The following is a 20519-nucleotide window of genomic DNA, read 5'->3' on the forward strand; positions in this document are numbered from 1 at the left end:
ATTCTCTCATGGAGTTTCCGAATCATCTTGCATAGATATATTTAAAAAATAAATGAAAAATAAATCACTACTCCATATTTAGAGACATAGCAAATGGTTTCAGAAATGTATCATACATTTAAGGAAGAGCAGCTTCTAATTTCAGTAGTACTTGTAGGGCACGGTGATGAAAGTCACGTTAATTTCCCCCCTTCATTACATTAGCCTGAGATTTTCCATTTAAAAGAGTTTTTTCCCCTTTAATTGTAAATTAATAAAACATAGTAACTCAGGAGCCTAACAGGGAACTTTCCTATCTCAGCCATATTTTTTTAACTACATGTGCTCAGTACATGAAATGAACATCGATGGGCTAACAATGTTTAACTTACTTTCCCCACCAAAAATTAGGCCCGTCCAGATTCTTGAGGGCGATTCTATTAAACACAGCTTCCAAGTCTATATAACAGTCGTCATCTGTCTTTAGCAACAAATCAAAGCTGGTTGTTTCCACAGTCCTGTTGGCGAAAAGAGGGATACAGAGTCAGGGCACCCCTCCAGTATCAAGAGCACCTGCCCTAAGAGGAGACGGCTGCTGCCAACGAGTCCTCACTCGATGTTAGCAGAGTGGCCCAGCAGACGGGGGCCGAGCCGATCTGAAAGGTGTTAAGGACAAGAACATGATGGAAAAAAAGATTTGGCTTAGATGGAACATACAGTCAAACGCTTCTTAGGCCTTGTGCAGGTCAGGCCAGCGTGTCTGTCGAGCAGCAGAACTTTGCCCCTTGCATTCCTAACAAGAGGCCCAGGGTGAGGACACAGGTCCTTTCACAGAACACCGGCGCACGGAAGAATGTGTTCTTTGCTGCCATCTATACTGTACTCGCGATTTATGGTGTTTAAAAAGCTGAGTTAAAACACTGAAATACATTTCCCCTTAGAAACGATCTTCAGTAGTTCAGCCATCACCAACGACCTTCTGGAAGGCACAAAAGGGTGACTTCATTTATCTAGACGTTAAAAAGTATCTAATGGCAACTACAGACAAAACTGACTCTTCAGTTTCACACTGCCAACCCCTGCACCTCTTTGTTAAAAAACCCAGTCTTGGTAAGTAAGAACCAGTAAGATGACAGAAATTTGAACTAAGAAATCTGGAGAAAAGGTTTCATTAGGTCACAAAATGGTGAATTTTAACAACAGATCCACAACCGAAAGCATAACCCTATGTTTCTCAAGTTTTATTTTCCGTTAACAGCAGAAGATATACATACTATTTACTTGCTAATCAGAAATAAACTTCCATGATAAGGGACACTGAGGTCACTGATGGAGCCCCTGGATAAAGATGAATGAATAACAAAGATGTCATTTACAGTGTGGAGGGTCGACTGGGACGAGTGGGAAGCGGGTCTGGACACGCAGCCTGTTAATAGATCGCTGCAGTGTCCTGGCAGACATGAGGGCCCAGAAGAGACAGCGGCAGAGAGACTAAGATCACAGAGACATGCAAGCAGAAAAGACAAAACCTGAACTTCTACAGTGGAGAATCAGCTCCCTATAGAAAGCCCTAGAACTCCGCAGTCCTGATCTCCACCACCTGGACCTCCACTACCCCTCCTCACCTCTTCACGTCCTTGCCTTGGCCCCACCAGCAGAAGCCCATCAGTGGCCTCGAGCTAAAAGAAGGTTTTTCTCACTACAGCTGTCAAACTTAATCCTGGTGTTCTGGGCATACCCACACCTCCAACTCTTTTTTATATCTGCCCTCTAACCACAAGAGGACTCCAAAATTATACTAACTAGCCCCAGCTATGAAACTACATAAATGAATTTAACTGTCTATCCCTCAGGACCAGAAGTTGGTAATTTCCCATGAGCAACAGAGAAGAACAGAAGGGACAGCCTTTGGGGCTCATCAAGCAACAAGCTCTCTGATAAAGTTTTAAAAAAAGACAAAAGATGTACGTATACTTAATGTGTTTGATCTAGACAGAGTTGGAAGGTTTTACATCTATAGTCAGCGTAGACAGTATCAGAGGCTCAACAGAAAGTTATGGGACTCTAGAGTAACTTAGTAATATTAACAACTACTTGTATTCAATTAATAAGTTACTATATACTTACTGTTGGTATTAAAAGGAATTACAACCAAGACCCAAGAAATACTGGAGGGTCTGGGAAGTAACAATATGGTAGACTCTAAGGGTTGTTGAATTTCATCTTACTAAAGGTTTTGGAATCAGGGCAGGTAGTTTTTCAATGAGTGGAGGACAGAACAGAAATACAATGTGGATGTTCAGCTGAACAGAACTCAGATCAGTAACCTGGGTGTGAGTGACTGTAAATGGGAGATATTAGGTGGGTGGGGATGAAAACCACTTTCAAACTCACTGATTTTCACCTAATGTTGGCTCCAGACAACTATGGAAAAGCAGGAATGACTCAAAGTGAGCCATCTTTTACCTTGCTTTTGATTAATAGCACTCACATTATGGATCTGCTAAGAGAAAGAAGGCACCATTTCAGAAGATTAGTCCTCACAAAGAACTAGGGGATGACTGATCACACCACAGGTACTCAGGGCTCTTAGGTAGGTTGTTTAAAAAAATCTCAGTGGTTTGATGTTATTGATAAACTGCTTCTACATCAAAAGAAAAATAAAACAACACCTACCCAACATTTTTATAACATACCATCTATAGAAGTTCAGTAATTTTGCAGGAACATTTCGATAAGTGTCGACAACATCCACAAACACAATGTCGTCATAGAGGCTGCTTTCTTCCTTTAGTAAGGCATCCTCCTCGTGGAGATTATGTATATGATCAAGAAGTCTTCGAGGGCGAGAATGAAGGGTTTTTAAAAGAGCATCGCCTTCTAAAAGGAGAGAGGGGGTTTTAGGATGGGGAGCATGTGTACACCCGTGGCGGATTCATGTTGATGTATGGCAAAACCAATACAATATTGTAAAGTAATTAACCTCCAATTAAAATAAAAAAAAATAAAGTCAAAAAAAAAAATAGAAAATAAAAATAAATAGAGTTGGAAAAAAGAGCTACTGCAAGCTTAAGACCTAGAACTTGTAACATTATCACACTACTTCTCCTCCCAAGGCAACCTAACAGAAAACATTTGTTAGGGATTTTGAGGGAGGGAAACCAGGACTCCCACACACTGTTGGTGGGAGGATAAACTGAGGGGCTCACTGTGGGGAGCAATTCCGCAACACCTGGTTAGGCTGAAGGTGTCCGACTGTGTGCCTCACTAAGTCCAATTGTAGGTACGTTCCCAGAGACGTTATTTCACACGGTCACAAGGGTATTTATGGCAGCACGTTTGTGACAGTGATAAATGGAACCAGTCTAAATGCCTACCAATAAGAATGGCTAAATCATGGTATATTCACATAATGGGACACAGCAGTTAAACAAATTAACCTGCAGAGCAGCACTACTCACAACAGCCAAGACAGGGGAACAACCTAATGTCCACTGACAGATGAATGGGTAAAGATACGGTACATATATACAGTGCAACACTGCTCAGCACAGAAAAGAATGATACAGCCATCTGCAGCCACATGGATGGACCTATCATTCTAAGTGAGGTAAGAAAGCAAGGGACAGATTCCACACAGTATCACTTATATGTAGGCTCTAAAAAACAGTACAAATGAAATTATTTACAAAACAGAAACATTCACAGACACAGAAAACAGACCTGTGGTTGCCAAGAGGGAAAGGGAGGAGAGCAGGATAGACCGGGAGTTTGGGGTTAGCAGATGCAAACTATGTATATAGAGAATAGATACACAACAAGGTCCTACTGGGTAGCACAAGGAACTGTACTCCATATCCTGCGATAAACCACAATGGAAGGGAATATGAAAAAGAAGCACATATGTATACACACACACACACACACACATATATATCTAACTGAAACTTTCTGTACAGCAGAAATTAACACATTATAAATCAACTATGCTTCAATAAAATATATTTTTAAAAAATCAACCTGATCTTGGATGTTAATAGGAACAGCACTAAAAAATAATGCTGAGTGAAAAAACATATTTTGCTGATTGCTATATATACTACAGGTATAAATTATGAGATACTTTAATCAAAGCTGTACGTTATAGGAGAAAGTAGGATAGTAAGACTGGGAAGGATGCACGCGAGCTTTAGGACAGTGGTGTCCGCTCCGAGGGGAGCAGGAGGAGCAGGGGTGGGAAGTCCTAGGAGGGAGGGGCTTCTACTGTATCTGAAATGCTTCATTTCTCCAAAAAAAAAGCAAATATGAAAACATGTAAACATTTATTAGTTCTAAGCAACAAGGACACGAGTGTTTCTTAATAGCACTGTTTCTGGATTATCTGTGCTATTCCATAATAAAAATGATTACCAATGTGCTTAAAAGACAGTTTAATTACCATCTCACAAGCTAATGAATCATTTGTCACATTTGTGCATGGACTGTCCTCAAATAAGGCAGCAATTCTTTCACTGGCACAGGATTTTGTCAACTTAGAAAATTAGAAAATCTCTGAAAAATGACAAATGGGTGGCTGAGCGGTGGGGGAAGGAAACTGAGAAGTAACTTAGTGCTCCGCTCTGTAACTGCAGACAGACTGCAGTGCGGGCTGAAGACCTGTTCTGATTTCCGCCTCTGCCACTGTCTGTGGGATACTGGACACACTGCATGTTTCTGGGCCTCAGCATTCTCATCTGTAAAAGGGGGAGCTGGACTAAGTCTGTGGTTCTCAGGAATGCTTATGGAATACAGATTTCTAAGCCCCAGGCCTAGAGAGCCAGCGGGGCCCAGGAATCTGTATTTCTAACCTGTGACTTCCTGTAACTTTGATGTAGGTGGACTACAAACGACCCTTTGAGAAGCACGGGCCTAAATGATCCTGGGTCCCTTCTCAATTCTTACTGTAACATCCTGTCACTTTAAAGGTAAGGATAAATATACACAATTTAACACTTGAAGGAAAGTATAAGTGTATAAAATTATGGCAATAGGAAAATGGTTGGTAACAAGAGCAGAAATTAAATACAGGCTTTTTCAGTAACAGATTGTACACTCTGGCTTATATTGCATATATCTGGAAACTGAGTATACTATCTGTTTTAAATCTGACCATCTGTCTAGGTGCTATCTACAAGAATCATACAGTTTACACCCTCTCAAACGTTAGAGGCATCAAATCCATCTAGCAAGCTTGTTAAAATACAGGTATCTGAGCTCCAATCCTGAAGATTCTTAACTTTCTAACCTGAGGCAGGGCCCAGCCAGAGATGCTAACGCCCAACAAAATTTGAGAATTTGTGTACCACGTGATTCTTAAGAAAACAGCACAAAATTCTCAATTAAAAAAAAAATCATAGTCAGCTTTTCAGATATATCCAGAACATGAGAAGTAAAATCTATTCATTCTAATTCCTTTACCCTAAAATTGAGATAGTTCTCTCTTGTCTGAAAGGCATTTTTCTCACCCGAATCTTAATCCTTTGGCCTCAGAGAGAAAATTTAAGATAAACAGTTGTTCAAGACACAGTAGCTGCTCCCTGTAGAAGAGTTCAGTGCCAGAAGTCTAAAGGGCCCCTCAAGTTTTTTAAGTCCCCTGACAGTACAGAGTTGACATAACCGGCACAAGAAAGCAAGCTGCAAGACATTAAGTCAGATGGTGTGTACACCTGTAGCCGCCCCCAAGTGTGAGCTGCTTTATGAACCTGGCCTCCTGACCTGAGTTTTCCCCAGGGGGCCCATTAGCTAGTCTCTGGTGAGCTAAGTTGATACCACCCCTGGCAGAGTGTTCTCATAGTTTTATGAACAATCTCTGGACTAAAATTAAGGATCCCTAAACTTTACATCTCGATGTTTAATGGCAAGTTTGTGGGCAAAACCTAGGTACCTATTCTGACTTTCCCTTAGGGGTGGTGTAAATACTGTGCGGGAACACTGTATAAATAAAGATGCTACCGGAAAAGAGAAGGCGCCACGGCCATTCCCATCTTCAAACTACATACAGTGCCTCAAATAGAGGCTTCTGTCCCATCCTCAGTCCTGCACATTAAAGGAGTCCCCCTGAGGAACTGCCTCTCAGAATATGGACTCTGCTTCACCTCAGGGTGACTTCAGGGGAGCTGGATCCAAATTCTTTCATAGGAATCCCTGATCTACAGAGCTGAGAAATCAGACAGGACCACCACTGGGCACCTTTGTTCTAAGTGATGCTCAGGACAAGTGACCACCACCACCAGCATCTACAATGGCTGTTCTCAGGGGTCACTAATGCAGAATTCTCAGAAGTTCACAAACGGTATTTCCAGAAGCATCACTGAAGACATGGCGACTCCTTTTTGAGGGTGATAGAAACGGTCTGGAATTAGTGGAGATGATAGCAGAATGAAGGATATACTAAAAAGTATGGAATCAAACACTTGAAAAGGATAAGCTATATGGTATATGAATTATTTGTCAATAAAAACTTTTTAATAACTAAAAAAAAAAAAAAGATTACCTTTCATGACTAAAGTATGAAGATGAAGTAGGTGAGATTCAGTATGCTTTTCAACTTCCAACCAGCTGACTTACCCTGAATGGTATAAATAAAACCTCCTGCAACTCCCTCCACACCTTCCATGAATTCATGAGGCAAGGCACCCTCCCCAGTCTGAAAGAAACGAGAACAGAAGTGCTTGATGCTTCATGGCTAAAAATACATTACTTACACTTGAAAATTGATTTTGCAAAATTCATAATGGCACATGAATCCACCTAAGATGCTATCAGGATATCAGCATTCTATTTTTGCTGTTGTCGTCTAATTATTACAATGTCCAAGATAGGTATACCCAATAATCTCCAGACTGGTGTTCAGAATTCCAGCTTACACAGAATCACATATTCTTGAACTTGCTACCAACATTATTACCAAAACCAACTTGATTTTACATCCTCAAACACCCACACTTAAAAATAAAATCATGATCACGTACTTGGAGAATGCCCGTGAGTTCAAATACACCAGGCGCATTTTACAGTGTCTGCTACCATACAGTGAAAAGCCCTCTAAGCCAACGGTTGAACCAGAGGAGCCCTGATGACTAATGACGTTGAAGGTGCCCAGAGATGATTGTGCCAACAGCCGACAACAGTCCTGTCTACCTCTCAGCTTTGGAGGAGCTGCTGTTTTTAGAGACATGCCTCTTTCCACCTCACAGGTTACCCAAGGCCCTTCCTTGAAGTGAGGGGCTTCACCTTTGGGTATTACACCCCAACTTAACTCGTCTCCCAGCTGCTGCAGGCTGGATCAGACTGTCAGTCAAGCCTCAACACCTTTACTACATTTTTTCTACATACTCACCCAATCAAGGGGCCTTACTGCCTGCCTAGTCCTTTTTTGAACAGATCCTTCTAGCAGAGCTCTACTGTACAAAGTAATGTTTTAAGGCCAGTGGACACACAAGTGTTCTGGGGTGACTGAGGTAAATCACCATTTAATTCAGAATATAATTTGTAGCTGAATGTGGAGAAAATCTCTAGAGGTGAATGCTACAGATTCCAACTTTGTAGCTCCACAAAAAGACTGCACACTTTTTTTTGGAGGTGGGGGAAGAGTTGGTTTTTTCTTCTTTTTAAAAACTACACACTATACAGTTTGGGCTTGTTTAGAACTTGACAGCACTTTATTAACTTCTATCTAAAATGTCACATCTTGGCTTTTATTTTGCTTTTGAAAATTTTCTGAGGTTATTACTTGCTGGCAAGGGAGAAAGGCTTAGGAAAACTTCCAGCTCTGTGCATTTATGATGAAAACCTTTATTTGCACATGGGTTCCTTAGAACAGGCTCCTAAGCAATCAGTTTTGTTTTGTTTTTTTCCAGTTAGCTGAGTATTTAAGCTCCCGTTAACCCTCCACAAGGCTTCCTGGTGGCTCAGATGGTAAAGAACCTGCCTGCAATGCAGGCGACCCAGGTTCAATCCTGTGTCGAGAAGATCCCCTGGAGAAGGGAATGGGTACCCACTCCAGTATTCTTGCCTGGAGAATTCCACAGATAGAGAAGCCTGGTGGGATATAGTCCATGGGATCACATGACTGAGCTTTCACAGCCCTCCACAACCATATTCATTCCCAAAGCAGATCATGTGAATCTTTACCTTAAATCTAGCCCAAAACTCAGAAGTAAACTGATTTCCTTTTATGCAATCAACTGAATAGTATAGAATTCTGTCATGTTTTGCATATTTAAGTTTCACACACAGAGAAGGAGACAAGAAATTCAAGGTACTTGCTTTGAAAATAAGGAAAAAACCCTACAAATCCAAAAAACACTGTATATTAAATGAAGGACTTTTCATAATCAAGGATGAAATCCTAAACATGGCCTACAAGGCTAAGCCTGTAATTACACCTGAATGCATGGGTCTGTCTGTTTAATGTCTGTCTTCCTCACTGGACTGTAAATCCCCCTGTGGGACAGTTACGGGTCTCCCAAGATTGTGCTTGCCTCACAATGAGTATGCAAAAATGCTTTCTGAATGTACAACAAACCTCACGATTTTCATTTCAAATTCAAGGATTAATTTATGTGAATAAGGTTAATTAATGAAATGTACTAACCCTGTGAATTTAAATGCCAAGTGCTTTCCTAATCATTAGGCCAGAATTCAAGGAGAACAATTCTATGACCACACCACACCGTCACTTATTTATTTAAAGTTCATCGTTTTAAGTCTGCTCACACCTTTTTTTTATCATCCTACACTTTGAGAAATCTACCTGTTTTAAATTTTAAGAAAATTTGGCAAATGAAAAATAAAAACCACAAAGCCCAGCAATATAAATGACAGTGAACAGTCAATCTTACTTTCTAATACTTTTGTCTACAGTATTGTAACTGACATCATACAGTTAGGTGAGACTGAATACTCTACTACTGAGTAAGTGAACTTAAAAAGATGTTCACCTAAAAACTAACAAGAAATAAAACATCATACTTCCTAAAATGCACTAATCTTAAGGCAAACTGTCTATGAAGGTTGAAGCTATAAAATCACAGAACATTTGAGTTTTTCGTCTTTTATTATCGTGACTCAACAACACTTGCTATTACATATGTTCTAAAACATAAGATTCATTGTTCCATATGAGTTGGTGTAAAAGTAAACTTAAAAACATTTTAAGATTTTAAAAAATGCTAAGGTATGCGAAACAACCTTAAATAAAAAGGAAGGACTTACTGTAACGACTCTGAGAACTCCTCCTCCATCGTTAACGGTCACTTTGTGGAGATTCCTTGACACGAGGCCTTGGAGGTCTTGGCTCTCCCACACGATTGTACCTTCAAAGCTCTTTTGTAGAAAGATGAACACAGAGTCAGTTTCTTTATTGCTGTCATTTAGGTCTTCAGTAAGTTTCCAGGGAAAGGTTTATTTTTCTAAGACACATCAGTTAAAACTTCTATTGTGCACTCCAACACACCAATAGTAACATTTTAGTATATTTCTTGGAGTCTTTTTACACACATCTAAATCAACATTTTCAAAGACCTATTTCTGACAGTTTTACATGCTGCTGTTCTGTCATTTCCCACTGCATCAAAGGCATTTCCTTCTGTGACTTCAGCTGTTACGACTGCTCTTTTTCAAGGGCTTGTACCAATGCCACGGGGTGAATGCATCCTGAGTCACTCCAACATCTCCCTACTGGCACACATTTCAGTTCAGTTCAGTTCAGTCGCTCAAGTCGTGTCCGACTCTTTGCGACCCCATGCACTGCAGCACACCAGGCCTCCCCTGTCCATCACCAACTCCCGGAGTTCACTCAAGCTCACATCCATCGAGTTGGTGATGCCATCCAGCGATCTCATCCTCTGTCATCCCCTTCTCCTCCTGACCCCAATCCCTCCCAGCATCAGAGGCTTTTCCAATGAGTCAAATCTTTGTATGAGGTGGCCAAAGTACTGGAGTTTCAGCTTTAGCATCATTCCTTCCAAAGAAATCCCAGGGCTGATCTCCTTTAGGATCGACTGGTTGGATCTCCTTGCAGTCCAAGGGACTCTCAAGAGTCTTCTCCAATACCACAGTTCAAAAGCATCAATTCTTCGGCGCTCAGCTTTCTTCACAGTCCAACTCTCACATCCATACATGACCACTGGAAAATCTATAGCCTTGACTAAATGGACCTTTGTTGGCAAAGTAATGTCTCTGCTTTTGAATATGCTATCTAGGTTGGTCATAACTTTCCTTCCAAGGAGTAAGCATCTTTTAATTTCATGGCTGCTGTCACCATCTGCAGTGATTTTGGAGCCCCCCAAATTAAAGTCTGACACTGTTTCCACTGTTTCCCCATCTATTTGCCATGAAGTGATGGGACCAGATGCCATGATCTTCGTTTTCTGAATGTTGAGCTTTAAGCCAACTTTTTCTCTCTCCTCTTTCACTTTCATCAAGAGGCTTTTGACTTCCTCTTCACTTTCTGCCATAAGGGTGGTGTCATCTGCATATCTGAGGTTAGTGTTATTTCTCCTGGCAATCTTGATTCCAGCTTGTGCTTCTTCCGGCCCAGTGTTTCTCATGATGTACTCTGCATATAAGTTAAATAAGTAGGGTGACAATATACAGCCTTGACGTACTCCTTTTCCTATTTGGAACCAGTCTGTTGTTCCATGTCTAGTTCTAACTGTTGCTTCTTGACCTGCATACAGGTTTCTCAAGAGGCAGGTCAGGTGGTCTGGTATTCCCACCTCTTTCAGAATTTTCCACAGTTTATTGTGATCCACACAGTCAAAGGCTTTGGCATAGTCAATCAAGCAGAAGTAGATGTTTTTCTGGAACTCTCTTGCTTTTTCCATGATCCAGCGGATGTTGGCAATTTGATCTCTGGTTCCTCTGCCTTTTCTAAAACCAGCTTCAACATCTGAAAGTTCAAGGTTCACGTACTGCTGAAGCCTGGCTTGGAGAATTTTGAGCATTACTTTACTAGCGTGTGAGATGAGTGCAATTGTGCGGTAGTTTCAGCATTCTTTGGCATTGCCTTTCTTTGGGACTGGAATGAAAACTGACCTTTTCCAGTCCTGTGGCCACTGTTGAGTTTTCCAAATGTGCTGGCATATTGAGTGCAGCACTTTCACAGCATCATCTTTCAGGATTTGGAATAGCTCAACTGGAATTCCATCACCTCCACTAGCTTTGTTCGTAGTGATGCTTTCTAAGGCCCACTTGACTTCACATTCCAGGATGTCTGGCTCTAGGTGAGTAATCACACCATCGTGATTATCTTGGTCGATTTTTTTGTATAGTTATTCTGTGTATTCTTGCCACTTGTTCTTAGTATCTTCTGCTTCTGTTAGGTCCATACCATTTCTGTCCTTTATCGAGCCCATCTTTGCATGAAATGTTCCCTTGGTATCTCTAATTTTCTTGAAGAGAGCTCTACAGGAGATGGCAAGAGTGAACGTCAACATTGTAGGAATCAGCGAACTAAAATGGACTGGAATGGGTGAATTTAACTCAGATGACCATTATATCTACTACTGTGGGCAGGAATCCCTTAGAAGAAATGGAGTAGCCATCATGGTCAACAAAGGAGTCCAAAATGCAGTACTTGGATGCAATCTCAAAAATGACAGAATGATCTTTGTTCGTTTCCAAGGCAAACCATTCAATATCACAGTAATCCAAGTCTATGCCCCAACCAGTAATGCTGAAGAAGCTGAAGTTGAACGGTTCTATGAAGACCTACAGGATCTTTTAGAATTAACACCCCAAAAAAATGTCCTTTTCATTATAGGGGACTGGAATGCAAAAGTAGGAAGTCAAGAAACACCTGGAGTAACAGGCAAATTTGGCCTTGGATACGGAATGAAGCAGGGCAAAGACTAATAGAGTTTTGCCAAGAAAATGCACTGGTCATAACAAACACCCTCTTCCAACAACACAAGAGAAGACTCTACACATGGACATCACCAGATGGTCAACACCGAAATCAGACTGATTATATTCTTTGCAGTCAAAGATGGAGAAGCTCTATACAGTCAGCAAAAATAAGACTGGGAGCTGACTGTGGCTCAGATCATGAACTCCCTATTGCCAAATGCAGACTTAAATTGAAGAAAGTAGGGAAAACCACTAGACCATTCAGGTATGACCTAAATCAAATCCCTTATGATTATACAGTGGAAGTGAGAAATAGATTTAAGAGACTAGATCTGATAGACTGCCTGATTAACTATGGATGGAGGTTCCTGACATTGTATAGGAGACGGGGATCAAGACCATCCCCATGGAAAAGAAATGCAAAAAAGCAAAATGGCTGTCTGGGGAGGCCTTACAAATAGCTGTGAAAAAAAGAGAAGCGAAAAGCAAAGGAGAAAAGGAAAGATATTAGTATCTGAATGCAGAGTTCCAAAGAATAGCAAGAAGAGATAAGAAAGCCTTCCTCAGTGATCAATGCAAAGAAATAGAGAAAAACAACACAATGGGAAAGACTAGAGATCTCTTCAAGAAAATTAGAGATACCAAGGCATACATTTAGACCTGACTTCCCTGGTGGCTCAGATGGTAAAGTGTCTGCCTGCAATATGGGAGACCCAGGTTCGATCCCTGGGGTGGGAAGATCTCCTGGAGAAGGAAATGGCAACCTACTCCAGTATTCCTGCCTGGAGAATCCCAGGGACGGAGGAGCCTGGTAGGCTACAGTCCATGGGGTCGCAAAGAGTCGGACACGACTGAGCGACTTCACTTCACTTCAAATACCTACTAAAGCAATGTGAGGCGTGTTCTAGTGTAAATGTTTATTTTCCCCAATAAATCTGTTTTCTTTTGTTTTTTAAAATAAGTCCCAATTTTCTGTATGACACAGGGAACCCAAAGCTGGTGCCCTGTGACAACGAGAGGGGTGGGATGGGTTTTAAGGTTTTAAGAGGAGATGTGTGTACCTATGGCTGATTCATGTTGATGAAAGACAGAAACAATCACAATACTGTAAAGTAATTATTCTCCAACTAAAGAGATGAAATTACAAGGACAGTAACAGATATTTTATATGCATTTCGGCACACACTGCCAAATTGCCTGTCATTAGCAATTTATAAGAATGCCTGGCTTCACTCTCCTTTTCCCAGTATGGGATATTAGTAAAAGAAGAGAAGTTTGAGCTAATTTAGTAGATTTAAAGAAATGATTTTTTAATTGGCATTTCTTTTGATTTTTGGGAGGGGTGCCACGTGGCATGTGGGATCTAGTTCCCTGACCAGGGATCGAACCTGCACCCTCTGCAATGGAAGCACGAAGTTTTAACCACTGGACCGCCAGGGAAATCCCTGTTCCTTCTGATTTTTAATGATGTGTATCAATTATACCGTCTCTTCTGGGAAGTGCCTTGTCATGCTTCTTTATCATTTAACCACTGAGTTTTATATATTTCTTATTACTCTGTATGAGCTTGTAATAAATTACCTTAATCCTATAATATTTTATATACTATTTTTCCAGAATTGTTTGCCACTTCATATTACAGGTTTCTTTGTTTTTTCTTTCTTTGGCCATGCCACAAGGCCTGTGGGATCTCAGTTCCCCAACCAGGGGTTGAACCTGGGCCACCACAGTGAAAACGCTGAATCCTCACCACTGGACCGCCAGGGGATTCCCGGGTTTTGTTTTTTTTTTTAATCCATAACTTTTATCTTGTCAAATCAGACAAACTTTTCCTTAGTAATTATTAGCAATAAAATTGGAACTTAGAAGTTATGCTCCCGTCCCTCTTTTGAATTCTAGTATCGTCTAATCTCTCTACAGTTCCTGTTTTTAGTATCTGTGCATGGCTGGCTCCTCAGTACTGCCCAGGTCTCAGCTCCACGGTAGTCTCAGGAAGGCTTTCTCTAGACACTGGACAGAAGGCAGCCAACTCCCAACTTCTATCACGTCAGCCCGTCTTCTTTTCTTAATATTTATTTATTTGGCTGCACCGGGTCCTAGTTGTGGCACGTGAACTCTTAGCTGCAGCCTGTGGGATCCAGTTCCCTGACCAGGGATGAACCCAGGCCCCCGCATCACGACTGTGGTCCGGTCTTAGCTATTGGACCGTCAGGGAAGTCCCCAGCCTGTCTTATTTTCTTAAACCACTTACCACTCTTGACATTTATTTTTCTATTGCCCATCTAACTGCTCCTCCCGCTGGACTGCAAGCAGAACAGCAGTGATCTTGTCTGTCTTATCAGCCAGCATTAGAATGCCTGATACCAGGCCTTACTCAAATAAGGAGCTCAATGACACTGAACTCAAAAGCAAGTAGAATTCTGGTATACAACAGGACATAAAAGATACAGGTTTAGCATCCTAAAAATATTTTATGTATTAAAATTAAAAGATAAAGTACTTTATAGTAATGTTTCATTCAACCAGCATTATAAGGGAAGTAGACAGAACTGAACTTGTCCCATAAGCTAGGGCAACGATTTACAAGCTTTTTTTAAAAAAAAAAAAAAGACCATAAAACTTCTCTACCACGAAAGGTAAGAACATTGAAAGAATCTGGATTCCTTGGGCAGTGTGTCATTTTATATTTTGCAAATGTATCCTTAAATTTCATTATCTGTGAAACTCCTGGTGTGCGTTGCAGAGCCCTAGGGCTCCTCAGAGCAGACTCTGCAGACATAACCTGTGTCATCATTTCCCAGCCTTTACAGCGGAGAAGATGAGGCCTATGTAAAAGGGCTGTTTGAAGATCAGTGATAAAGCATATACTGCACAATGCATTGCCTTTTTAAAGGATTCCATTTCCTCATCTTACAAATAGCTCCTGCTCACTTCTACATTTCCCCTGGGAGACCTCAGCTCTTTATTAAACTTGATGTTCATTAACCTCGATCCTTTCTGTAAAAACAAGAAAATGTTCTCACACATAGATAATGTACACAGAAGCAAAAATTTTTAAAAGACTAGGAAGAGGACTTCCCTGGTGGCCCACTGGTTGAGAATCTGCCTTCCAAAGCAGGGGACGCGGGTTTGATCTCTGCTTGGGGAACTAAGATCCCACGTGCCACGGAGCAACGAAGCCTGCACACTGCAGCTGTGGAAGCCCGCATGCTCTAGGGCCCGTGTGCCACAACTAAGACCCTGTGCAGTTAAACAAAAAGACTGTGAAGAAATACACCAACCATGCTGTACAACAGATGGGTGGCATCATATTCTTTTAACTTTTCCGTATTTTTGTCAAGTTTTCAACAGTGAACAAGTATTACTTTCAAACATTTTCATATTTTTATAATCAGGAAAATTTTTCTGGTAACTAAACATGTATATAAAACTAAATTTGAGGTCAATCTTACTTCAGACATGAGCCATTATTTAAACTTTTGAATGTCTACTATGTACCAGGCTGTGGACTATGTATTTGAAGATTAAAAGAAAAAAAGAAATAGCCACATCTTTAAGTAAGCATAGTATGTCATAACATGCTCAGTGACAAAGAAAAGTCACTGGTGATGTCAGTCAGAACTTCAACGACTAGGAGAGCTGAGCTTAAAGGAGTTTGAGACCAGAAAAATAGGGAGGAGGCAGATAAAATAACAAATGAAAGGGGAGACTTGAAACAGCACTAAATATTCAGAAAAATGTTAAGTAGTGAGTGCACTACTGGTAAAGCACAAGGCTGAGGAAAGAGAGCAAAAGATAGGCTGAGGCCTGCTCTGTCTGCTCTAGCAGAGTCTGTTCTTTACCAAAGGCAGTGGGAAGCACAGAAGTTTACAAGTACAAGAGTCACACAATCATATTTGCAGTTTTAGAAAGGTCACTCCAGTCTCAGAGAGGCAACAGAGTAGAGGTTGGTAGGGAGAGTGGTAACTGAGTTATTTCAAAAATCCAGGTGAGAATAAGCAAACACCTATCTTAGGAATTAAGACTGCTGAGAAACTGATGAACTCACAAATAAATGTGAAGATATTCCATGATCATTGATTGGAAGAATTAAAAATGTTAAAATGTCGATACTGTTCAGTGCTGCTGCTGCCGCCAAGTCGCTTCAGTTGTCAGTGCAATCCCTATCAAAATCCCAACAGCATTTCTCACAGAAATAGAACAAACAATCCTAAAGTTTGTAAGGACTCAGGAAAGATCTTGAATAGCCAAAGCAATCTAGAGAAAGAAGAACAAAATTGGAGGCATCACGCTTCCTGATTTCAAACTATATGACAAAGCTATAGTAATCAAAACAGGGTAGCACTGACATTAAAAACAGACACATAGCTCAACGGAGCAGAACAGAGCTCAGAACTAAACCTGCACATACACAGTCACTTAATTCACAACGAAGGGACGAAGAATATACAATGGGAAAAGGACGGTCTTTTCTTTTTTTATTTGGTTAAATAATAAACACTGGACTGGATGAAGCACAAGCTGGAATCAAGATTGCCAGGAGAAATATCAGTAACCTCAGATATGCAGATGACACCACCCTTATGGCAGAAAGTGAAGAAGAACTAAAGACTCTTGATGAAAGTGAAAGAGGAGAATGGAAAAGTTGGCTTAAAGCTCAACATTCAGAAAACTAAGATCATGGCATCCGGTCCCATCACTTCATGGCAAATAGATGGGGAAACAATGGAAACAGTGAGAGACTTTAATTTTTTTGGGCTCCAGAATCACTGCAGATGGTGACTGCAGCCATGAAACTAAAAGACGCTTACTACTTAGAAGGAAAGTTATGACCAACCTAAGCATATTAAAAAGCAGAGACATTACTTTGTCAACAAATGTCTGTCTAGTCAAGGCTGTGGTCTTTCCAGTGGTCATGTATGGATATGAGAATTGGACTACAAAGAAAGCTGAGCGCCAAAGAATTGATGCTTTTGAACTGTGGTGTTGGAGAAGACTCTTGAGAGTCCCTTGGATTGCAAGCAGATCCAACCAGTCCATCCTAAAGGACATCAGTCCTGGGTGTTCATTGGAAGGACTGATGTTGAAACTGAAACTCCAATACTTTGGGTCACCTGATGTGAGGAACTGACTCATTTGAAAAGACCCTGATGTTGGGGAAAGATTGAAGGTGGGAGGAGAAGGTGATGACAGAGGATGAGATGGTTGGATGCCATCACTGACTCAATGGACATGAGTTTGAGTAAACTCTGGGAGTTGGTGATGGACAGGGAGGCCTGGCGTGCTACAGTCCAATGGGTCGCAAAGAGTCAAACACAACTGAGCGACTGAACTGAACAAACATTTATTTCTCATAATTCTGGAGGCTGCAAAGTCCAAAATAAAGTCACCAGCACATTAAGGTGTCTGATAAGAGCCAGCTTCCTGATTCCAAGGTAGCTAGGACAGTCTTTCTTTAAAAAAAATGTTTAGGTCGTGCCATGCGGCATGCATGTTCTTTGTTTCCTGACCAGGGACTGAACCGGAGCTCCCTGCACTGGGAGTGTGGAGTCTTAACCACTCTGAACTCGGCAAGTGCCAAAAGGAATATCATTGTACTAACTTACGCTGCACACAAAAATCAACTCAAAAAGATTAAGAACTTGAACCTGAGACCTGAACCCATGAAACTCCTATAAGAAAACAGGCAGTGAGATACTTGCCATCGGCCTTAGGTATGAGTTTTTGAATTTGACACGAAAGCAAAGGCAAAAATAAACAGGCAGGACTACATCCAACTAAATAGCTCTAGACAGCAAAGGAAACTATCAACAAAATGAAAAGACAACCTACCAAATGAGAGAAAGTACTGCCAAATCATAAAATATATAAGCACCCACACACAAAAACCCAAAGAATCCAAATTAAAGAAAGGGCAGAGTATCTGACATTTTTCCAAAGAAGACATTCAAATGGCCAACAGGTACACGAAAAGGTGCTCAACATTACCCAATCATAAGGGAAATGCAAATCAGAATCACAGTAAAATATAACCTCATACATGTTAGAATGGCTAGTATCAAAAAGACAAAATATAACAAATGTTGCTAATGTGTAGAAAAGGGAACCCTTGGGTACTGTAGGTGGGAATGTAAATTGGTGCAACCATTGTGAAAAAAGGTTTGAACTATTATATAATCCAACAATTCCACTTCTGGGTATCTATTCAAAAGAAATGAAAATACTAACTCAAAAAGATGCATGTGCCCTCATGTTCACTGCAGCTTTATTTATAACAGCTAAGACATGTAGGCAACCTAAGTGTCCATCAAGGGATGAACGGATAAAGAAGATAAGGTATTTGTATACAATGGAATATCATTCAGCCATAAAAAAAGAATAAGTCTTGTCATTTGCAACAACAGGAATAAATCCCGAGGGCATTATGCTAAGTGATTTCATCTCATTTATCTTAAACAAACAAAAACAACCGGAACTCATAAATACAGAGAATATATGGGTGGCTGCTAGAGGTGGGGGGTGGGAGGTAGCTAAAACAGGTGAAGGTGATCAAAAGGTGCAAACTTCCAGTTACAAAAAAAGAAGTCTCAGGATGTAATGAACAGCACAGTGACTACAGTTAATAATACTGTGTTGCATATTTAAAAGTTGCTAAGACAGATTCTTGCCCTTGAAATCCCATGGACAGGGAAGCCTGAGGGGCTACAGTCCATGGGGTCACAGAGTTGGACATGACTTACTAAACACCAAGGCAGATCTTAAAAATTCTCATCACAAGAAATGTTTATAACTCTGTCTGGTGATGGATATTAACTAGACTTGCATTGATCATTTTGTAACATATATAAATATTGAATCATTATACTATATACTTTAATAAAATGAAAGTCAGTTATATTTCGATTAAAAAATAAATTTAAAGAGACTGCCCTCTGAGTTGAACTAATTAAATCCTTATAGTAAAGAAAAAAATGTTCCTAGTAACTGGGAAGAGCTCTAAGGTTGAAGCTTAATTAGTAAAATCAATACCTTATAACACTAAAGGAAAGCTGGTTTCAGAGAGAATTCTGGCACTGCAGCAATGTCTAAGGGGAGAAAGATACAATAACTGGAAGGTATGAAGTCTTCTGGTCACATCCCACCTGAATGAGAAAGTTATCAAAAACACTCACCTCCCACTGCTGTAACCAAATTCAACTCCCAAACTAATGGTTCAGATTGTCTTTTAGGTGCCTTGACATACCAGAAGGAGGTTACCCGTTAGTCGCCTTAAGCATTCAAACCACCTTAATGTGCTGCTGCTGCTGCTAAGTCGCTTCAGTCGTGTTCGACTGTGTGTGACCCCACAGATGGCAGCCCACCAGGCTCCCCCGTCCCTGGGATTCTCCAGGCAAGAACACTGGAGTGGGTTGCCCTTTCCTTCTCCAATGCGTGAAAGTGAAAAATCAAAGAGAAGTCACTCAGTCGTGTCCTACTCTTAGCGACCTCATGAACTGCAGGTCCTCTGTCCATGGGATTTTTTCAGGCAAGAGTACTGGAGTAGGGTGCCATCGCCTTCTCCACTTTAATGTGCTAACACCCATTAAAGATGAATCAACAGACACTCTGGTTTATATACTCTACAAGGTCAACAACAGGACTTGAAAGCTAAGTCCTAAACTCTTTGACTATATGAGGCTGCTTTTGGTTAATCATAAGTCTTTCTCCTGGAAACAACCACCTCTTCCCCTTGGAATATATCACGCTCTTCTAAAACTTTAACACTGATAAAATTTGGAAGGACTAATACCAAATATGTTTCAGTTCAGTTCAGTCGCTCAGTTGTGTCTGACTCTTTGTGACCCCATGAATCACAGCACGCCAGGCCTCCCTGTCCATCACCAACTCCCGGAGTTTACCCAAACTCATGTCCATTGAGTTGGTGATGCCATCCAACCACCTTATCCTCTGTCGACCCCTTCTCCTCCTGCCTTCAATCTTTCCCAGCATCAGGAGCTTTTCCAGTGAGTCAGCTTTCTGCAGCAAGTGGCCAAAGTATTGGAGTTTCAGCTTCAACATCAGTCCTTCCAATGAACACCCAGGGCTGATCTCCTTTAGGATGGACTGGTTGGATCTCCTTGTGGTCCAAGGGACTCTCAAGTCTTCTCCAACACCACAGTTCAAAAGCATCAATTCTTCTACGCTCAGCTTTCTTTATAGAATGTTTCTATGAAGACCTATAAGACCTTTTAGAACTAACACCCCCAAAATGATGTCCTTTTCATTATAGGGGACTGGAATGCGAAAGTAGGAAGTCAAGAAACAACTGGAGTCAGGCAAATTTGGCCTTGGAGTACAGAATGAAGCAGGGTAAAAGCTAACAGAGTTTTGCCAATAGAACACACTTGTCATAGCAAACACCCTCTTCCAACAACACAAGAGAAGACTCTACACATGGACATCACCAGATGGCCAACACTGAAATCAGACTGATTATATTCTTTGCAGCCAAAGATGGAGAAGCTCTATACAGTCAGCAAAACCAAGACCGGGAGCCGACTGTGGCTCAGATCATGAACTCCTGATTGCCAAATTCAGACTTAAATTGAAGAAAGTGGGGAAAACCAAATATGTTTAGGAGAAAGAATTGACAGGGCTTAGTGAATGCT

The 20519-nt window shown here is 40.9% G+C and overlaps 1 protein-coding gene across 5 annotated transcripts in view; it reads right to left on the bottom strand.

Annotated features, from left to right (window-relative positions):
• B3GALNT2 (beta-1,3-N-acetylgalactosaminyltransferase 2) overlaps window positions 1-20519 on the bottom strand; it is a 66091-nt gene that overhangs the window by 4774 nt on the left and 40798 nt on the right. For 4 of the 5 annotated variants that reach the window (XM_027530941.1, XM_027530938.1, XM_027530940.1 and 1 more), the window contains 4 exons: window positions 9235-9345; window positions 6586-6664; window positions 2676-2859; window positions 372-497 (listed from right to left, as the gene is read on the bottom strand). In XM_027530941.1, the coding sequence (XP_027386742.1) occupies window positions 372-497; window positions 2676-2859; window positions 6586-6664; window positions 9235-9345 (500 nt within the window). The remainder of the gene's footprint in view (window positions 1-371; window positions 498-2675; window positions 2860-6585; window positions 6665-9234; window positions 9346-20519) is intronic. The other variant, XM_027530942.1, reaches the window with a different exon arrangement.

Source organism: Bos indicus x Bos taurus, chromosome 28 (genome assembly GCF_003369695.1).
Source record: "Bos indicus x Bos taurus breed Angus x Brahman F1 hybrid chromosome 28, Bos_hybrid_MaternalHap_v2.0, whole genome shotgun sequence".
Lineage (NCBI taxonomy): Eukaryota > Metazoa > Chordata > Mammalia > Artiodactyla > Bovidae > Bos > Bos indicus x Bos taurus.